Here is a 23,462-nt window from a genome sequence, read left to right as displayed (position 1 = left end):
CTTTTTCAACAGTGTTAATTGATCACCTCCTTTGAGGTGATGGATCAGTACGGGTCTCAGTGTATTGAAACCGGTGAGATCTTCATATCTGTGATTATGGGCCAGTAGGAACACAGAACTCTGCACAGAGCCCACCAGCTGCTGCACACATTGAAGGTTTCCAACCACCAAGTAGCTCTCTCCTGACTTGAACTTGAACTGGTTCATTAAATGACTCAGCTCTATATATTGAACTTTTATCTGCAAAACAAATATTTCTCTGAATACCATTAAAACAAAGAAAAATAGTCAAACTAAATCATTAATTATTGTATTTCAAACACATTTCAAATTCATAATCAACTTTCATGAAAATTATTAAATGTCTATATTTTTTTCTATTCATTTCCATAGACTGAGTCTGTATAAATATATCTCTCTATCTAGTGCACACAAAAAATGAAATAGTCCACAGTAATGTGTAAGACAAATTAACCTCAATTCATTGCATTTGATTCAGTGGTTAGATAATGTAATACTGCTCAACAAATAATGGTATTTATGAGGTGTGTTCAAAAAGTAACAGGAATTTTTAAGTTTCACGAGTTTGCAGAGACCGAGTGTCACGATTTTTATTTTGTTATGTTGGTACTCATGCTCATGAAATATAATACAATTTTCATCTGTATATTTTTTACTTTTTCAGTGAACTGAGTGATTTTTGTTTGTTAAAAAAAATTAATAAAAGAATTTGTATCAAATCTTGTATGAAAAATTAAATAAAGTGTAGGAAATATTAAAAATGGCTTTGCGTGAAGCAATCTGAACAACATCGCTGGATTTGTGGCAAAACGAATCATGGCTGCATCATGACAATGTTCCTGCTCAAACTTCATTGCTTGTTCATGAATTTTTCACCAAAACAGTACTGTAACAATGCTCAAGCTTCCATATTCTCCAGAAATGGCTCCATGTGATTTTTTATTTCCAGTAATGAAGTGGACCTTAAAAGGCCTTCAGGCCCTTAAGGAGGGGGGAGGGCTAACACCAATGATGACATTAAAAGTGTTTCACTGAAAGAGCTAAAGACTACCCCAAAGATTGAGTTTGAGAAGTGTTTCAAGGATTGGAAGAAGCACAATAATAACTAATGAGAACAATTTTTTTTAAGAAGATAACATTGATGTAATCAAATGAATTTTTTTTTTCAATAAATGACATCTGTTACTTTTTTTTTAACATACCTTGTATATGTTAAAACTTATAAATAACTTTCAACTTAAAAACATTTTTATTTAAGTCTCACTGTGAATAAAAATTGAATACAAATAAAACATTTAAACATACTCACCAAAATGTGAGGTAGATTTTTCACTGTATTTTTTAGGGCTCTTCTAAGAAGAGACCTGGTTTCATTATTGTCTCTGATCTGAAGGATTAAGATCTGGGGTGGTTTAGACATCCAACTGCTCAGTCTCTCCTCTGCCACCAGTTGGAGACTCACGGATAAGAATTCTTCCATCTAAAACCAATAATTATTTCAAAATCATCAAAAAGTGATTACAATTTGCCTTTATGGAAAATAAACTAGAACTTATTATACTTCCAATTACAGTTAAAATAATTTTTTTTAAGATTTATTAAGAAAAATTTCACATTCTACAGGGACTTAATCATGTATCTCTCAGTTGTCAGACAAGTATACTACCTGACACTATTATTATAACACAGAGCCCTTACTTTCGTCTTTATATTATTATATATTTGACTCCTTTCTTTCTATGACACATCACCAAATGTTTTGTAATCTTAGCTCTTAGACTTAGGTGGCCAGTGTCACAACTAACAACTGAGTTTTCCAGTTCAAGACATCAAAACATTGCTAACACATTTTAATTCTTGAAAATTTCAAGAGCCATTTTCAGTCAACAGATGTTAAACTGAAACTTAAAATTGGCTTAACAGTTTCATTTCAACATCTGTTGACTGAAGATGCCTTTTCACAGTGAGGCCAGATTATTTCAAGAATTTAATTGTGTGAGCAGTAATGGAAGCATGGTCGCCTGGCAAGTGAAAGATCTAATTTCAAGTCACAATGAAGTGAGTACTTTTGTTCATTTATTTATTTATTTATTACAAATCCAATGACATCAAGAAATGTATTCATGTCAAAGCTTAAGTTATTTTACATTGTAGAAGTCTCAAGAGCTAATCTGAGGTAATAGGATTTTGACCAAGGTAGAAGTCGAAAACAAATTAGGTTACACTAGGCCCACAAAATCGTTCAGTCGTTCCTTACGTTCACTGCTAACTGCTTAAGAAGAAAACCGTAATCGTATAACTTGACGGAGGGAGTAGGAAGCCTGGGCATTATGAAAAGTGGTGGGAACTTAATCAATTAGATGACTAAAATATGTAGTTATTTATAAAAATAAATTCTTTTTTTACTTTTCTTGAAACAAGCAACGTTTCTGTTTGATTTTTAGTAAGTTATTTAAAATATTTGTAATGGAATAACCTCACTTATGATAAATCAAAGGCATATTAATCAACCAAGTCCATTGTTCATAAGTATTAACATTTAAAACATTTACTAATGTATCTGATAACTTACAATTTAATTTTTAATTAATTTTAATAGATATATTTACATTTACTAGATTCCTGAAACAATAAATGTATTGTTATATATTTTTACATTCACTGTACGATATGATGTTTCTTCCTATATTCATTAACTTTTTTGCAAGCGGATCCTTTCGTTTACCAATCAGTCGGTCATTCGTTAATTTTGTTCGGTCAACACAATGACCGGCATAACACGCTCTAGCGGGAATGCTCAGTAACTCTGTACTAACCGGGTCAACTGAACAGATCGCAGCAGTGAAAAATATTTGCCTCTAAGAATTGTTTCTGATAAGTAATTTTTTATAGATTCTCAACAACTTGAAAAACTAGTTTATTAGCTCTAAATTGTTTAAATTAACTGTGTTTTTCATTTTTTTTAATCCTCTCAATACAAATTACCATATCAAATCAAAATCTACAGCATTACCTTCAGTTTATCACTATTGAAAGGAACAAAGGTCGTCTTCTTCCACTGGAGTGGAATGATAGTTGAGTTGAATGTAGGGTCAGGTGACATTTTCAGCCCTACCAACATCAAACCCTGACAGCTGAGAACGTTGCTCCTGGAGTCATAATGTAAGTCTACAATTGTTCCTGCAACAGTATTAATAGGCATTGAATTCCTAAGTGACAAAATATTTTTTATTCTTCTAAATATAAAACAGGTCAATATCCTTCATTGAAAAATACACAAATAATAAAAATAAAACATTTTAAAATCAGAATATTTTTTAACACAAAATAAGTTTTTCAATAGGAATGTTGTTTGAGACTCTCTGATAAATTGTTGCATTAAATGAAAACCCAACCAAGTTACATGGTACCATGAACTGAAAGAAAAGAGGGAGGTTTGCATCCAGGGTGGATAAATCAGAAGTAAGCTTGGTTCCATGATAAAGGTATGAATGAAGCAGGAATGTGCTTGATTTAGCAATGCCCCTAACCTGCCATACTGCTAGACTAAAATGCTTGGCCAAGAGCCACATTTTAATAGATTTTATCCAACTTTTACAGAACATTGGTGAATTTAATTTGGTGCACAAAGAGTACTTCCTATTTCTTATCTGTCATGCACTTGCTTCAGCTACTTTCATTCATGCAAAGAGAACTTTATGATACCAAATGTATGTACCATGATCTTATTCTCTGATGATAGTATATTTATACTGGAATGCATAGAGAATTTAAAATTTGGATATGGTATGTTGCTGCCTACATATTTAAAAAAAATCAAGATGCAATTGGTCCTTATATTACACATCATATTATCTTAAGAGTGCCAGGCAATGCGACTACTGGCAACAAACAAAACTAGGCTTGAAAACACCACATTGTACACACCTTTTTTGAGTTGAAAAAACATTGCTGAATCGACAATAAGTTTGCGGAAAGAGCTTGGATACAGGAATCGCTGTTCAGAGTCCATTTCCAAGAAAAGAATCAGCTTAAAGAGGGCATCAGTGAAAGTGACCATGTCTCCAGTCCATTCCACTTTGGCTGTAAAACCTGAAATTTTAATTGATTATTAGAACTACCTCACCTTACCATATATTTATTAGTATTGCATAGCTAACAAATTTGTACATGTATGTGATTTGTACAATTGTGGAAAAAGTTATATGTACAAATTTGTAGACGTGAGTCAAAGTGGTACACCTACAACCACTTACCATCACCCCAAAATTTGTATACATAAAAGGAGTTTTATAGTGTTAATTATCAATAACTAACCTTTGTTTTTAATGCAAATGTGTTTGATGGCTTGGAACTTCGGACCTAGCTGGTAACCAAAGTGTGATAACACACTTATGACTTCAGCTCCCGATATATCCATATCATCTCTATCTTCTTCTTCTTCTTCTTTGTCTGTTGGAAGATCCAGGGTTGGCTGTTGGATTTGTTTTACTCTTCCAGTCAAAAAGGTTTCACCATAGATATCCTTTTCTTTTAATAAAACACCAAAATCATTGGTGCCATTTCTTATTGTCATGACAAGATTCTGAGCTGAAAATTTATAAATTATTTATATGATAAGCATGAGACAAAACATTAAATACATTTTTTAAACTTTATCGTGTTGTTATAAAATAAAATAAAAATCGACAGAATAATTATGAAAGCAAAGGATCCCTAATATAGTATTTAAACAATTTCCTATTCATCAAAAATGTAATAACTTTTCTTAATCATGATCAATGTAAAGTTAATATTTCAACCCTACTGATTAGAGTATAAATTCATCTCTGCAGTTATTGTTTATCATAGAAAATTGAGATCAAAGAACAAATATACAATTTGCTCTACCTATACTATCATGCAGACAAGTGTCCTGGTTAGTACCATGATAGAGACCTATTTAGATGAAGCAACAAACAGCTACAATAACAGTTTGTCATTTATACCCAAATATCACGAAACATACTCACAATTACCACAAGGAGAGAATCAAGAAGTGGAACAGTGACACTGAATCAGTGGAGGAATTCTCCTCCTGATGAATATCGGTGACAAAAACACCCTGTATAAAGTAAATCGAGTATTTCTTGTGCCTCAAGATGTGGGCTTTGAGATTTAGAGCCATCAGGTTGATTCTTTGGCTTCTGCTGACAAATCTCTTCTTATCTAACTCAAACTGGATCATCAGAAAACTACGTTTTGGGTTGAACAAGTGGCATCAGCACAGGGGATTACCTTCCATATGGTCAAATACAGTGTTTTATGTCTTGTTGAGAATTTCAAAATAATTACAGCCCCCACATTCAACTTAGGAAAAGGTGCATTTACTGTCCAGATTTATGTTTCTGGGAATGGTTAATGGAAGATGGGTGGAGGTAAATTTGTTTGTATTTTGATTTGTATAAGATAAAAAAGACTCCTTTGAAAACCTTGGATAGAGTTATATCCTTCATAATGTTAGAAACATCAGGATTGCTTGGTTGCTCTGTACATGCTTCATTTTGGTGAAAGGTGTGGCTGCCCAAGACAGGATGAGCCTATTAGCTTTTTCCACATTACCATGCAATACCGTGGATTAGGCATTTCCTCTCAGGCTTTTGTCATCACTAAATTAATGTTTAGCAGGTTACAAAAAGCTTGAGTAGGTCATCATTGTCCTATTCCGAGTGGGTGAAGAAACAAATTGCTTTGACTGAGAACATCCTAGTTTGTTATATTATATATATGTTATATCCTATCGATTATTATTATCACATAAATGTAATAACTTACTTTTTGACACTATCTCTGTACTTGATGTATATGAATAAAGAAACTTTTGACTTTGACTTTGACTTTGACTTTATAGTAGATAATAGCTATTTAAAAATTACATACAGGAGAATTGGTGAGCTAAGCGACCGAAGTGAACTTGGAGAGAGTATCTACATATATCACTGGTTCAACTACAGGAGTGAAATCTCCTTCTCTTAGAATCCAGGTCTGCATTATTTTCAGTTTTTTCACTCTCTCCCAACAAAAATACACAAAACAACAGGAAGGGTTACAAAAATTTGGATTTCCAGTACAAAAACATTTGTCACGTGTCAGACTTCCACTCAAATCATACAGAATTACCATCAATCTTGTGAAGAACACATTAAATCTTATGATGCTGTGAGTGAAACAGTGACTGTGAATTTTCCTGATGCTAACTGCACTATGACACTGGAGCAATTGTTCAACACTAAAGTAAGACACCATAACCCTGATATATTTTGTAAAAAGAGCAACAACCCATGTAAACGATACACGGGTAGTGAGGTTCATATGTTAAACTATAACCAGCTGTTAAGGATAATTGGTTTGTGACAGAACAAGCAAAACAAATTTGAAATGAGTGGATGTTCACGGTAAATTGGTGGGAGGATACAGATCACTTAAGTTGCGTAACATAGCCTCGTCACTACCGGTGAAATTCATTACAGGTAAGTGTTAAATAAATGTTATAGGGAAAAGATAAAACAATTTTATATTGAAATAAATTCAATAAATTATAACAACAACAAAAGAAATTTATATTTTATAACCAGTATAAACAGATATATTGAATTTTGAACATATTAGTGTAGGTCAGAGATTAAAAGTGGAAGGAACCTTTTTACCTGTTCCCCTCTCTCGACTTACATCTTTCTCCTTTCTTGATTAACATCTCAACGGTTAACACGTAGTAATGGAAACACATGAAAATCATTACTATGTTATAACATTTATTAGTTCTTTTTAAGGGAAGAACCAAAAGTGTGTACATTTTATCAAACGTTATATAAGATGTAAATTAACTTTGAAAGAGTAATATTTAAAATGTGGACTATTGTAATATTCGTGAAAATTGAGCAACCATGTGCTGACCCATTTTAAGTAAGCTGAGACGTAAGTTATTGGATAGATATGTAATAGCTAATCATGAAGTAATGAATTAAGTATAAAGAAAAGTGTTTTTTCTGTCAAATTTAATGAGATTTTTAGTGCACTGGAAAATTCATTCAAAGAAGAATTAAACAATTATTTAATAAAGAGAACAAATTCCGACAGAGAATCGAATATCTAAATAAGCTGCAATATTGTTGAGATGAGTATATAAATATAACTGACTAAAATTTGATTGAAACAGATGCAAGATATGTTTTGGAGCTATAAGAAAAGACCTAGTGACTCATAAATAATACAGTGAATTATGTGTTTTGAAAATTAACTAATTTAATATACAAATTTTACACACCAATTTTGAGCTGAATAAGTTTATTAACAATTCAACTGGACCTTTACTAATATCAAAGTGGGACATAAATTAAGTTATATAATAGTGAAAAACATTAACATCAGTGTTCAATGACATAGGGACATGTTATCCAATATTATTTGAAACTTTTAATTTAACGAAATTGATCTGAGCAACTTGAATTCATTGTATTGATAATATCAGGGCAGAAAATAATTTGAACCTCTATATTTTGACGACTCCAAAGTAGGACACATCTACAAAAAAGTATATTCAACACAATCCACACCGTTACATATTGACGACTCCCACTAAACCAACAAAACATTTTTCTGACACCCTTACATATTAGCATATAACAACGTGGGGCAATTCAACTTCGATCCCATACAAATTGTCATCCAACCACGTGGGGCTTGATACAACAATAATCTAAGATTTCATAGTCCAACAAATACTCACTGTAACAACCTATCAAAGAAATATAATGTTCAAATAAATAACACCAACTTCTCATTATGGAAAATTAAATTTTTGCTGTATAATTAGGATTTTCCAAAAGCGCAATATTAACTTCAGTATGTGGAATAAATTACTGCCAGAGTTGCACAGGCTTTGTGGAGTCTTACTCTGTCAACCTATACCATCTGTGAGAGTTGAAAAATAAATCGTTTAAGTCAGTAAATTGCCATTGTCACTATAGATTCTCAAAAATACTGCTGTCGACTTTAAGAAATCTGCAGACCCCAAATTAGTGGTAATGTCTTATTAACCTGTTTTCGACAGTTACATGTTCGTGGATAACACAGTGAACAAACTATAATTAATTGCCAACCTCATAGGGATAAACAGTAGTCAGTGCCCATCTTATTATATCTTTCCTTTCATATTTATAGCCTTATTCACCTGTGTGTCTGTTAACACTGTTGGCAATGTTATACAATCAGACTGACCAGAAAGGGAAAAGTAAACTACAGTAGGGCCAAACAGGAGAAGATTGTAATCTTTTAACCAAAAAATTGGGACTCTTTGATCTCCACTACAAACACATTGTATCAAGATCATGATCAGAATAGTCACCCAGAAGATTATACATACAGATTCAAGTCCTATATGAGCAAGTTTCAAAATATGCTTACACTATAGTTACTACTATATCAACTCAGTGGCATGTTAAAGATGGGATTTTGGAGCTATTAGGGTGACTTTGTAAGTAGAAACCATGTGACAATAGAGCAATGATAAGCTAATAGAGATGATTTTTTAAATTTATCTTTGACTTCTAAACATAGTTAATAACACCATCTAAAGACCTGTTCGGTTGTGGCTCCAGGTTTAAAAAAGCTTCAATAAAGAACTCTGTTACCTGCCCAATATTTTGTTGAATACTTTATCACTCTCAATCTCTCTGTCAACAAAGACACACATTCCATTCTGGAAACAAAGCAAGTCTGAGGTATTGATCACTGATAGGATGGTGATCCAATAAATCCTAACCAAATCTGTCCAAATACATCTTACGGCTCTTGCAGTGTCTTCCTTGGTATTGTCATTAACCATAATAATATTGCTTGTCTACGCAAAGCAAATATGTGCTGGCAGTTTTGAACGAATATCTGACTTATATAATGCTTTCCTCCAGATTTGTTATCATTGTTCTAGGCCTGAAGTCAACTAAAAGAACGCCTTTCTCTTACAACAATCTATGAGGGAAAACTATACTATAGTAAATTAAAATCCACTACTTGCTATATTAGTAAAGTAGTATACTAGGTACTATAGTAGTTCAGCCCAGAGTTTCTCAAAGTGTGGTCCGCAAACCCCCAGGAGACCACGAGCCCATGCCAGGGGGTCCGCGGAGCTAGCCTACAAAATGTTTTAAACAGGAGCGGCGTTAGGGTTGGGTGGCCGCCCAGGGGCACCGGACAAATAGGGGCGACGGTAGCCTTTTTCCGTATGTAATTGAATTGCAGTTTTAAATGAAAAGCACTTTCTATTCAGAAGAATAACATTTCACCAAACCAATTATGAATTGGCAATTAGATAATTACACTAAACGCTAGAAACCCATAACTGTATTGGTCAATCACAATGTAGCACTAGCAGGTTGGCAGGAGTAGCCTGCAGCAGTGTCCTTGAGGTTGCATCATAGCTCGTCTACTGGAACAGACTGAGAGGAGGAAGAGGAGGGAGAAAGAGTCACGTAGGGTGTGACCAAAAGTAAACACCCACTTCACTAGTAGTGACTAGTCGGTATTAACACCATGTCAGGTGCTTACAGTGCAGTCTTTGTTTGCTTCTTATATACAAAATAATTATTATGTTTAAAATATGAAATTGAGTGTAGGTACTTAGTAATCAGCAAAGTGCATTATGGATCGTGGATTAAAGACAGGTATTGTACGTACAAGTGAAGTGCCGATTGACACTAATGGAGATGGAAGACAGACCCCTGCCCCAAATAACCTTGATAAGCTTCTTGTTCTAAAAGTAGTGCCAGTGCCAATAAAGCCAAAAACACAAGTATTGTGACGATTATTTAAATCTGGGTTTTGTGCAAAGGGGTACAGACATTGAACAAAAACCAAAATTTTTTGTGTTACAAACTACTTTTCTAATGAAGCAATGAAATCTACTACGTTGCAAAGACATTTAGAAATAAAACACTCCGAGTTTTCGGGTAAGTCATTAGAATTTTTTTAAATAAAAAAGTATAAAAATAAAATTGACAAAATTGCAACAGGCACTACAAATAAAAAGATAACAATGGCATCATATGCTGTCTCTCTGTTGATTGCCAAGTCAGGAAAGCGTTATAATGTAGGAGATTAGCTGATCATGCCTGCTGCAAAAAGTATGTGCAGCAAGATGTTAGGTGAGGCTGAGGTCAAAGAAATAAGTTTGATTTCAATATCAGTGAAGAGAAGGGTTGATGATATGTCTGAGAATGTGCACTTGCAAATAGTTTTACAATTAAAATCTACAGAAATGTTTGCATTACAAATAGACGAGAGTACAGACTTAACTGATAAATCTCACTTGCTAGCTTTTGTCCATTACAAACACAAAAAGTATATCATTGAAGATTTGTTATTTTTTGAAGAGGTAATATATAACAATGCAAATGATGTCTTTGAAGCTCTCAATGGTTGTATTTTAAAACATGAACTATATCGGAATAAATGCGTAAGATTAGCTACTGATGGAGTTGGAGCAATGGCGGGTCAACTGGATTCAGGGGATTCAACTGGCAGGAGAACCTGACTAAGTGCGTAACAGTGATAACAGTTCAGAGTTCCTGTAATACAGTTGAAATTTGTGTGGTTTTTTAAAGACTTTCTTGATTCTTGATTAATGTCTTGGGTGATGCAAGTAGTGTCAAACATCAAGTGGACACAATGTTGAATACATAGGGAAGTGCTGGCAGTGAAGAAAATGTCAACTGAGCTTAAAACTGTATTTTAAGAACTCTTAAAAATTGTCAAATACACTAAGTCACAGTCCTTGAACTCTTACATTTTTCCCAACTACATGTCAGGGAAATAGGAAGTGGGTATAAACACCTGTTTCTACACACAGAGGTTCACTGGCTATCCCAAGGAAAGGTTCACACACATCTTTTTAACTAGCTACTGATGTAAAAATATTTCTTTTTGTTCAAAAACACGAAATGTTAGTTTTAAGAGAAAAAGTTCATAGCTTGTCATGGCTCTACAAAATTGCATACTTGGCTGATTTATTTACACATTTGAATGTTTTAAACTTGAAGCTGCAAGAACCTGATATTACATATTCATGGTAGAAGACAAAATCGAAGCAATGATTGAAAAACTAAAGCTGTGGGCAAACCGAATTGAAAGAAATCCTTACATATCATTGCCTTTGTTACAGTTTTTAACCCAATTTGAAGAAAGTCTACCTGCTGAGGTTCAAGACATTATTGTCGAAAATAGGACCAACTTAGCAAGTACTTTCCTGCACCAGATGCAAACAATGATTGGATAAGACACTCTTTCAAACAACAAGATATTGTCAGCATTACTGACCTTTCTGAAAATGAACAAGATCAACTAGTAGATTTGTCTTGCAGTAAGACTTGGAAAATAATCTTCAAAGAAGAAACTGATTTGTGCCATTTTTGGTTTCTTGCCCAGTCGGAATTCACAGACTTAGCAAACATAGCCTTCAAACATCTTGTCTCTTTTTGTACTATTTATTTGTGTGAACAAACATTTCCTACGCTTTGTAACATAAAAAGTGTCAAGAGAAATAGACTGAAGAACGTTGAACCAGCCTTGAGATTAAAAATTTCGACAATTCTTCCCAAAACTCTATAAAATAGAAGACATTACAAAATAGAAGAAACAAATGCAATCCTCCCATTGACAGTAATGAGTTAAAATGTTGTATGTTCATCAAGAGATATAGAGGAAAAACCTATACTTAATACTAAACATTGTTGAAAATAATTACAGATGTATTGTAATTGTAACAATCTTATTTATTTAAAATCCTAATACAACAACAGATGAAAATTAATTCAAAATTACTATTACTGCGATGAAAATTGGTACTATTTTTTTGTGAATGTGAGGGTATGCAAACGTGAAATTGATAAATTATTTACTTTGATATATTCTCGTGATAGGCATATTTAGTATATTTCCGAAAATACCCGGTACTTAATCAAAATAAACACTAAATTAAAAATATAACTACCAATATATTTATGTATAATTGTATGGGCAAAACTAAAAATAATTCGCATAATGGGGTTTTATTTAAGTTGGGGGTCCTCGAAGACTAAGTTTTTAGGTGGGGGTCCGTGATATGTTTGACTTTGGAGAATCTCTGGTTCAGCATTACTATACTACAGTAAGGCTAAAATAGATTACACCATATTTTTACTAACACATTTAATAATAATAGTAATTAGTTACTTTTATGATTATTCAAACACAGGTCTAGCCTATTAAAATATATATTAAATAATACATTTTTAATTAAACTGAAACATAACCAGCCCAAAATTTGGTTACATATTTTCAGGCTGCTGGTCTCTTAGTCTGATGCAGACTACAAGAAACAGAGTCAAGTAACTAAGTCTAATTTATTTTATTACACTTAAAAGTTTTACTTGTACATGTATAATCACTAAAATGATGAATCAAACTTACAGAAGGGTTTGAGAGCAACTTGCCTACTCATTACCATATCCTCAATAAGAATTGCATCTTTCTCAAAGTCGAGTCCATTTGATGTCAGTTGCAATTTCCAAATGTAAACCTAAAAAAAACTATGATTCAATACAAATGCTTAAACCAAACCCAAAATACTGTGTTTTAGCTTAAATAATTCAACAGCCAGACTAACTGGACCAATGTCATGGCTAGGTCAGAACATATTTTTTTTAATATGCAATACAATTTTGTTTTACTTTCCAACAAGTTTTACAAAGACTGTTTTAACAAAGCAATTTTAGGAATAGTAGTACACCATCTAGGTTAAATGAGGGTAAGCCAGGCAATCACCAAAAAAATCTGAATAGTATAATGTATATTATTTTTAAACAAATTTATTATAAAGATAAAATAAATATAATTCTTTAACTAAACGTAATAAGTGCTGTACTAAACAAAGTTTAATAAATGAAAGTCAAAGCATCTTTATTTATCTCACGCGCAATTATACATTAAATAGTGTCAGTTTAGTTACAAATCATAATATTGACATAAATTTGAAAGTACATAGTCAATTTTAACAAATTCTAAACTTTTTGTTATCAGTTATGTTTTATGTTTTGAGGGATAAAATTTGAAAATCAGGTTCCTCTATATAAAGTTTTATAGTAAAATTATTCTATTATCAACAACCATTTACGGTGCAAATAATTATACACGTGAACTGAAGAATACACCTTTAGTTCTGTAATTTACATCATACAGAGCGTTTAAAGTAGACATAGGTGATGACATGGTGGGGAGGGATTGTGTGACCTTGAACCCATCTCTCAGAGAAGCAGGGAGAATTAAGAAAGAGTCACCTGAAAGTCAAAATGGAATCACAGAGAATACTCTTACAGCTGAAGCAGAAAGCAAAGCCGCTAGGTAAGTGGCGAGGTAAATCAAACCAATTTGTTTCCATAAGTTATCCTGCTAAGCCACGTTATTAGACAAGCAGCAGCTACACTGACACCTGCTTAATATGTGCACATTATTATTTATAAATTTTATACGACAAAATAGAATTGTTTAACATCATGGTTATAGCGACCAGCACTTACAACTACACTTCCAACAACACTTCCTTATTACCCTTAGTGCTACCGATACTAGGTCACCTGCTCTATACTTTGATGACCACACATACCAATTTTTATCTGGACAGTACCAATTTTAACCCTCCAAGTGCTCAAAGACCAGATCAGACCAAAATAACATGCGTTCACAGTGCTAAAGTTCTGATCAGGCTGAAATAAACATTAGTTTACTAAAACTATTGTATCTTTGCTCATTTTTGTTGTATCCAAATATACAGGGTGGTGCAGAGGAAACGCATGTTTTTCGAACCGCTAGTACGCGGCGACGGGAGTGGGTATTGACCTTGAACGAATGTTGGCAGACGGCCCATACAATGCCGTTTCAGTCACTATGGAGCATTGGAGCGTGCAACATCGTGTGTTCGTTGTCGAGCAGTTTTTTAGAAACAATGATTCTGTAGTCACAGTGCAACGTCTTTTCCGTCAATATTTTAGAGTTGGACGTCGAGGTGCAGTGCCTGATCGAAATACCGTACTCCGATGGGTTGCAGCGTTTAGAAGTACTGGTTCTGTGATGAAAAAGAAACCACCTGGTCTTCCCCGTTCAGTTCGTACTCCGGAAAATGTTGATCGAGTCAGAACGGCAGTTGTTACTAGTCCTAGACGATCGACTAGACTACATGCTGTAGCGCTGGGTATGTCACGTCGTTCGCTTCTCCGCATCTTACATGATGACCTCAAGTTCCATCCGTACAAATTAATGATCGTCCAGCAGCTTAATGAAGGGGATTTTTTACAGCGCAGAGAGTTTTGTCGCATAATGGATGAAATGTTTACGGAAGATCCCGATGCTACAGTCTTCATGAGTGATGAAGCACATTTTCATCTTGACGGTTACGTCAATGTTCAAAACTGTCGGAATTGGGCATCGGAGAACCCACAATAATTACACCAAAGACCTCTGCACAGTTTAAAGGTAACAGTGTGGTGCTGCATTTCAAAGTTGGGTCTTGTTGGACCCTATTTTTTTTGAATAGGAAGGAATTGCAGTTACTGTGACATCAGCTCGCTACGTTGAAATGTTAAAAAACTTCCTTCATCCAGAACTTGAAAGGCGTCAAGTGAACATGAGAGACATTTGGTTTCAGCAGGATGGTGCCACAGCTCACACGGCGAGAGCATCCATGGAAGTGGTTCGACAAATGTTCCCAGGACATGTGATTTCGAGATTTGGTGATGTTCACTGGCCCCCTCGCTCACCCGACCTGTCAATATGTGAATTCTTTTTGTGAGGATATTTGAAATCAAAAGTGTACATGAACAAGCCTCACACACTCGATGACCTTAAGAATTCCATTCGTCAGGAAATTGAAGCCGTGCCGAATGAAATGTTGGAGAGAGCCGTCCGTAATTTTCAGAAGAGGATCAATATTTGTATCCAGCAAGAAGGACGTCATCTCAAAGACATTATTTTCCGAACCTAAATATGGTATGTAATTTCAAAAACTGCATTAAAAAACCTATCATTTAATACTTGTTTTTATTATTTTCAACCCATTGTGTCCCAGTAATTCAATGTTGAAAAACATGCGTTTCCTCTGCACCACCCTGTATTTGATGTAGTATTACACAAAATAAATAAAGAATATTTAAATTCAATATGGTTATAATTTGGGTTCTGCTAATAAATAAGCGCTAAATGAAACATTTTTTAAATGCTATTTGCAATTTTACAGATGTTGACCAATGCACAAATACATATAAAAGAGGTGTTTGAATATATTTTTATAATGTTTAATATTTTCCTAAACAAAATTATGTATATAAGTCCCAGTTTTATGATAAAAGGTGAACACTAAATAAATAAATTGAGTAGTAAGCACAATATAGTAAAAATGGCTTGGCACTGAGAAAAATATAACCAGCACTTGGAGGGTTAGAATTATGTCACAATTAAAGGTAGAAATTCCTCTCCAAAAAAAATTTTAAATCTCTACATATTCTTGAACAATTTATTTACAGTAATTAAAATTCCCAAAACCGTTAAAATAATGTTTACTCCAAGTATCAGGTTCAACTTTTTTATTAAAAAATTAAATATAATAAAACCTCAAACAAAACCAGTAAGGTGTTCAAGAACATGATGGCTCAGAACGCTTAACAGCATATTCTATACAAATGATGCAGCTGAATGATAACACTATTTCCTCTACACAAAATTTCCTTTAATCCTGAAAGTTAAAGTACACCAAGGAAAACTTTGCTTTTGAACAAGGGAGTAACTTACAAAGCCTTAAGGATATGCAGAGAATTCTTTCTACAGTTACTGTGTAAAATAGCTATTTAGATCTCTTTAAGTCAAATATGTATGATGCTTAAGCCAATTATCTCGGATAAATTCAAACAAACAACCAAATTGGAAGCATTTGGACAAAAGTTAGATTCTGTTTCAAGAAAGTATGCCACCTGATTTCATTTTATGATTTATTTCGTGAACTGAGTATACTAAACCCATGTCTATCAAGACAACTACAATCTTACATCATGAGTTTCACATTTTAAAAATTGTTGATAACAAAAAAAGTGTGCGGCCCCTCAAACTGAACTAAGTTTTTATAATGTAAATATTTTGTTATTTAAATGTTATGCTATGAATTACATTTAATATAAACTACAAATTTATATTTAAAGGTAATAAACAACTGTGTGAATTAACCAGAAACATGTATAATTTCTCTGCTTTGTTGCATAGCTCACAGTAAAAACACTTCTGTTAAAAACAATAAATTGGGTTAAGAAATAAATATTTATTTTGCTATAGCACTCTAGGTATAATCGTATTTAATTGACATATACTTTCCAAATTAACTTAAATAAACTTAACTGTTCGAAATGACTATTATGAAAAGGAGGTTTTTATTAAAAACAGACACTATCAAATGACTAAAGCCTAGTGTAAAACTTCATCACCTTTTATTGCTGTAACGACTTAAAATCATTCAAATATTTGATATTTATTTCCTTCCCGTGTTCTGTGTATAGTTCTTGTCTTCTGTGTACTATTTCAAATCTGACATTTCCAAATTCTGTTGATTAGGTGTTTTGTTATTTTTTGAGTTTAGAAAATTTATTGACAGGGTTTTCAGCAAGAGTGTTCCAATACTTTGGGATTTTATTCCAAAGTACGTACATTCATATGGATTTTTTTGCTCATTTTTATGTGTAGAACAAAATCTTAAAGTATTGGAATACTTTTACTGAACACCCTGTATACACACACCTTACATACTGTTTACAAAATTACTGTGAAGTTTGAGATAAATGTTACACAAGACTACATGAAATGTTATTTATACATTTTTTACATAAGACTTCTACAAATATATGTAACTTACCAAAATTTGTGAAGGAGAAAGAACTATTTGGTCATCAATACAATGGTTGGTCCAAAGAGGGTAGTCTTCAAAAGATACATCCAAATCTACTTCTACCTCATTAGAGTGCGACATCTAAAAATAAACACTAAGAATATATAGAACAGAATAAATTTCATATACTGTAACAAATTTTTTATACTGTTAAAATTGTAAAACCATTTTTAGAAATAATACATGTTTGAAAAGTAATCTCAAATTTTGTGTAGCACGAGAAGTAGTGAAAAATTAGCTTTTTCATGAGTCATTTGAAAAATATACAAATTTGTGCAAATAAATGATTGCTCTAAATTATTTGGATCTTTTTGGAGGACTTAAAAATTCTGCATCAGTTGGCTCCGAACTGGACACATTTCATGCTAATGGAATTCCTAAACTAGTTCTGAAAATATATGACAAACGTGACACAACCCTATACTGTATATAGCACTACCGAAGCCTCTTAATGGATCGCAATCACTAAAACAACAATATAGAGTTTCTAAATTTGTATGTGACTAAATGGATTATGAACATGACTCATAGCACTGCATTCGAGAACAGAATCACAAATGGGAATTGTTTGCTCTCAAACAAAAGTACTGCATATAGCATTGCACTAACCAATTCAAGGATGTTCTCAAACTCATGGAACCAAGTCTCATGATGGTCCCAGGTGACAAGAGGAGCGATATAGGGAGTCCCTCGAGACACAGGATACTCCACTGGCGGGTACAGAGCATTCACTTCCAGACTTACGTTGTTTAGATAAAGACTGTAAACAATCAAACCATGTATATATCCTTACAACTTCATCAAAACTCATGGTCATCATTTGGTCAAATCAAATCAAATCTTGTTTATTGCTGTAAGATTTCTACAAGTATTCACAATGTATATTTGCCGCCAGATGGCCAAGTCAAAAGTACATAAAACAATGAACTATTCTAAAATAAAATAAAAATCATACAGAGGCCCAACAGTACCATTTACAGCAACATTATAGCAGCTTAGTGGTTTGAGAGAGTTTATATTGCTGATTTAAAAAAGGCTGCATTTAAACTATTCAGAACAAGGCATTAATAATTAAGAGCAACAAGATTGTAACAAAATGTAAAAAAATTTACAAAAGTCCCCAATAATTATAAAAATTAACAATAGATATAAAATTCTAAAATAAAAATGTTACAACAAATATAAAATTTAAAAATAAGTATAACATTTAACAATGAATATATAAAACTAGACAAATACAATTACATACACAAAAACTACAACAAATTATAAACATAACTTTAATGAGAAATTCCTCAACTGAATAAAATGGAGACATTAACAACCGATGGTAAAATCTGTATTTAAATGTTTTACAGTGTATTTAAATCATCTGCATTTACAAGAGTTTTAAGCTAGAGGGAACATATTCTATTATACCTTAAGAATATTAAATATTATGTGTCTTATTTTTCTTCAGAAAACTCTTGTAACCTGTAATACTTCTGTACAAAATTCTAATAGCACTATAATTTACAACCATTTTAATGTAAACCTTATCCATTTGTTATTAATATTCTTATACTAAAGCTCTGAACTTATATAATTTTGTATTTTAAATAACATTGCTTCTCCTACGTGAATAGTAAAGTATTGGACTGACTTTTAAAATCAGTTTCCATCTTTAAAAGACTTTAAAACTTTGCAGGAATAATTTCCAATGATCACATTTAATTTAGTAATAAATATTCTTCATAAATAAATTAATGAAATCGAGTGTTAAGTCAGCCATTGCTTTTAATTAGAATTATATCATCCTGCTACTTATCATTCACACGTGAGCTCATGTAAAATGCAAATAAATGAAAAATGCCTTTATTAAATAGGCGGAGTTAGGGCTATCAAGACCTCTCTACCACTCAACCTTATACCGTATACAGTAAATTTACATTAGTTTGATACAATTGCGGTAAATTAATAACTTGAACTTTAAATAGAAAATAACAACATTGTGTTTTTAGTTATCTCATTAACAATTTAGTCAAGTCAGCCTTTGAGTCTTCAGTTGATATCCTGTACATCACATTTAGTTAAAATGCATTTTTTGTTGTTCCTCAGACTTGTATTATTAGAAGAACGGATTTGTCCACAATTATCAACTTTGGATGGATTCTCAATTATGTATCCATTCAAGATGGAAAATTATTGATATTACTGTAACAGATCATAAATTAATTTTGGTTTCATTTCAATAAATCGGGATAACAATCAGAATTTATATTGGAGGGAGCTGAGTGCTCTATATTTTGAGACGTAAGAGCAGAGAGTTTCGAAGGAGCCGTTGAAACGTAGAAGGGGGATCGCCATATAAGGTGAAGCTGGTTTCTGATTGGTTGGCGGAATTGTATGAAAGAGAGGGGGAATGGGGTGAAATATGATGCAAGCGAGGCCGAAAATAGTCAGTACGCAGCACACAGTTGAAGAGGAACAACGGCTGGTCGCAGCCAGCTTGGTTACTGCATGGTGATGTGATGGATCCAGGATGTCGTCAGTCATGAGTCAACAGACTGTATTTAAGTTCATAGTATTTAAATATGAACTTTATTAATGATTTTAAATTTTTTTTAACAGGAGATTTTCTTTTTCTAATTTTAAATATCAAGAGATGTTCTTTTGAACTTTTTAAACAAGACTGAATACATTTCGACTTGAAAGAATGACTATTTTTATTTTCTCCAGAATAAATCTCGACTGTTAAATTAATATCATAATTCATTTTAGAATTATTCAAAATCAAACCAAATAATATTAGACGAATTCTTCTACAAGTTGAGTTTGACTTTAAGTGATTAAGAATTCTGCCTCATTCATCATTTTATCCTCTGAGCTGAACATTAAACTACCAACACAACCTCAACAAAGCAGATGGCATCATTAACTGGCTAAATCTTAATTTTTAAAAATCTTGATGATACTTGACTCAAGTTTCAACTACTGTTACCACATGAAAAATATTAAAATTTTGGAATATTTTCATATTCCCAAACTAAAACATATAAAACAAATAGTATTTCTAACATTTTTAATCCAACATATTCAACTTTATCTACTAAACCATATTCCTAGTGAACAAAACATAGTTAGTACTTACGTTCCCAGTGCTTCCAACAATTGTCGGACACTGTTACTAGCAGATCTGTTCGTGAGAGACACATTGACACACCCAGCGTTAAGTGACCTGCGCAGTATAGCCTGCAGCAAGCCGTGAGGGGCGATCTCCACCACAACAGCATTCTGCGGCAGGTGGGTGCAGGCCTCCTCAAAGAGCACAGGACTCAGCAGGTTGTTGGTGTGGTACTCAGCAGATGACAGTTGAGCAGCCTCAGATGACCATTTGCTCTGTGGAACCGAGCTGCTCACCCACTTCTTCGATCGTGGTTTTGGCTCTGTGATCAGCTGTGCAGAACATTTCTAGTTAACGTTATCTTATAACTATCCAAACACCTGTACAACAGTAAGTGTAACAAAAATCTTATGAAATATCACATAACAGCCTCAAAAGTGTGGTTTATTCTCTTGGTATCCATGGCCACCAACAAATAAGCAAGACTATATTGATTTTATTTTAGCACATTCAATTTTATACTTCAATTTTGAAATTTTAATCTTCTGACACAGACTGAATTTTCATGTGTTTCTTTACGTATTTTCATTTGTAAAATCTGTCGCTATCTGTCTTTGCCTGTATCTGTATATGTTTTAAATATTGCAATATATTTGACACCTTATTTAACCTGATACTATGTGCTCTAAACACTACTACATATTCACTTACTACAGAAAATTTGTCTTTCAGTTAACAGCTTTCTACTTTCCAGCGAAGCAAGTTGTTTTGGAAACAAGATATACGATACATAAACATTTAGATTTCCAAATCCTTTTAAAATACTGAATTGCATTTAGAAAACTTGAACCAAAACAAGCAAAGTTGTCCTAAAATAATTTTACTTTTAAAATTAGTATTTTTTTGAACATTTCATTGTATTTCAATTTACAACTAAATACAATAATATTATAAAGGGAATTTGATAATGCAGTAATGTAATTGAGAATTTGGAACATGAGAATCTGAGATTCTCTTTCTTACATAATTAACTAATCTACTTCTAAATCATAACTTTCAACCCCATGACCATACCTCTGACAGATATTCAAGTAGCTTGGGAGCAACAGGCTTGATGTACCTTGAGTGGTACGCTATGTTCCCTGCACTGACAGCCTTGGCAAAGATATTCTGTTCCTTGAGTTCCTTGACGTAGCTGAGAACATCATCAGTAGGGCCAGAGAGAGTGCAGCTGTCGTGGGCATTGTGGCACGCAATATCTATAGTGGGTGGCACACGTTCTTGCATCTCCTTGTAGCCCAGGCCTACAACACAATGGTTCCCACAATAAAACAATCTGTTTTAAAATCTACAAAAATTATTTATTTCTTTTTGTGAGGTATAGGTTTTTTGAAACTTAGGAATAAATCAAGAAGGTATAGTGAGTGCTAAGTTCTTTGTAGTCTTGTACCAGTGTTATTAGGGAATTCTTTTTATGCCATTGGCATTTATAATGATCACACTACATGTTTTTATGGAAAAATGGTCCAAACTCAATTGCAAATTTGTATTGAACTCCCAGGGAATTGAATCCATGACCGACCTTGCCTTATCCCTATGCTACATTGAAGGTCAAAAGGTGTTCTTTAAAAGGAGTAATTCTTAATAGATCAGTGATCCAGGAAAAAACAAACTTACCAAAAAATTAGATTTTTGTATTTCAAATAAAGTATGGTTATGTGAAAGTGTTCCATATTTGGTTTCAAGGTTGTTGCAATATACTGACTTATTTCAACTAGCATCATAGCTTTTATTTAGATACATATGTTAAGTGCACCTTTTAGAAGCAAACCTTATACCAGATTATTGAAAATGTATCAACAAATTGAAAAACATTATTTGTACAACCACCTCAGTTACCCACCTACTGCGGCCATCATTCCATGGATGACATCACCTTCAAGACTGGCCCTGCCTCGAGCGTAAGCAGCCAATACCATCTCCTCAGCTGTGAAGCAGCCATCTGCATATGCACAGCCCAGTTCCCCCACACTGTGACCTACCATGCCGTCTGGTTCGAGTCCTACAGTCCTCAGTATATCCACCAATCCTATCTGTACAATACATTGCTGTAGAATATGATGGCACTAAACAACACTGATAAAGTTATACTTAATAAGTCACAATAAACACAGATATTTACTTATCACTAAGGCTTTTCAATCCCCAGGAGGGTTCACTTCTGGCTGGTTCACACCTTCCAGTTGAACCTACATTGGGTACAGCAAAAACCAATTTTTACTTAAATCTGGACAATCTTATGTATGTGCGGGATTGGAAAATCACTAACTGCAAATGACAAGATATTGACGTGCAAGGGTAGATCGATAGATCTAGTCTACTGAGGGAGATAACTGTTGGAGTAAGCGGAGCTCCCTAGTAATAAAGGCAGTTAGTTACTAGCCTAGATATAAGGGTATGCCACCCCTGCCTGCTTTGACTGGAGAGGCTTCCTCTTCTCCCAAAAAGACATAACTGAAATTAATGTCCAAAATCCTTCCTCATGGATCTCAAAATGCGGCAGACCCCACCCCTACACCTTGCCCATCCAGAATATCTTGTCATTCCCAAAGACAAAGACATAAGAAAGAAATACAAAGACAAAGAACAAAAAGACATATACAAAGACAAGAAGATAAAAACATGTTTCATTTCATTCCGGGAGCAGTGCAAAGGTCCTTTTAGGACTATGTGCAATTTCTTAGCTTCTTGTCCAAAGAGAACAAAAAACAAACAAAAAGACTTTCCAATACATATTTTCATATGTTGTTGTTTCCTGCCAACAGCCAGGAGCAACAAACAACTGATATAGTTAGTAGTGAGGTTAGTAAATTTTGGTAGTTGTAGGGCGTTACAAATTATTTAATATTATCATTGCTATTAAGGTTATATTACAAGTTTTAGTAGTTTTGTTTTGATTCATCATCTCAGTCGGTATAATGGCCCGATACGTTTCCAAAGTGGCTCGAGGAAAAACTACGAGAAGCCAGGCTCGAGAAATTATATGGAGGGTTAGTGAGTTCATGGCAAATGAGTTGAAACTATCTAATGATGAACGAATCCCTATAAATAAATGTTTAGAAAGAACTGCCGCGGCTTGTGGTGTTTCAAAGACACTGATTAAGGAGATTCGCCGTGAAAAAAAATTATGGATTCTTCCACTGAAGGGGAGTGTTCGTTCACTACCCCTAAAAAATACAAAAGAAAATAGTAGAACTAGACGACTTTGATAAATGTGTTGTTTGAAGAACCGTCCATGAATTTTATAAAACTGATAGTTGCCTGCCAACTCTTCAATTGTTAAAAAAC

At 33.5% G+C, this 23,462-nt stretch overlaps 1 protein-coding gene across 1 annotated transcript in view; it reads right to left on the bottom strand.

Annotated features, from left to right (window-relative positions):
• Positions 1-23,462, bottom strand: part of LOC124369757 (fatty acid synthase-like) — a 113,199-nt gene that overhangs the window by 53,250 nt on the left and 36,487 nt on the right. The window contains exons 11-21 of the mRNA XM_046827838.1: positions 22,018-22,207; positions 21,189-21,418; positions 20,142-20,446; positions 17,621-17,771; positions 16,979-17,092; positions 12,502-12,610; positions 4,339-4,611; positions 3,949-4,113; positions 3,035-3,201; positions 1,331-1,501; positions 1-240 (exon numbers count right to left, since the gene is read on the bottom strand). Of these exons, the coding sequence (XP_046683794.1) occupies positions 1-240; positions 1,331-1,501; positions 3,035-3,201; positions 3,949-4,113; positions 4,339-4,611; positions 12,502-12,610; positions 16,979-17,092; positions 17,621-17,771; positions 20,142-20,446; positions 21,189-21,418; positions 22,018-22,207 (2,115 nt within the window). The remainder of the gene's footprint in view (positions 241-1,330; positions 1,502-3,034; positions 3,202-3,948; positions 4,114-4,338; positions 4,612-12,501; positions 12,611-16,978; positions 17,093-17,620; positions 17,772-20,141; positions 20,447-21,188; positions 21,419-22,017; positions 22,208-23,462) is intronic.

This window comes from Homalodisca vitripennis, chromosome X (genome assembly GCF_021130785.1).
Source record: "Homalodisca vitripennis isolate AUS2020 chromosome X, UT_GWSS_2.1, whole genome shotgun sequence".
Lineage (NCBI taxonomy): Eukaryota > Metazoa > Arthropoda > Insecta > Hemiptera > Cicadellidae > Homalodisca > Homalodisca vitripennis.
This window is presented reverse-complemented; position numbering and strand designations above follow the sequence as displayed.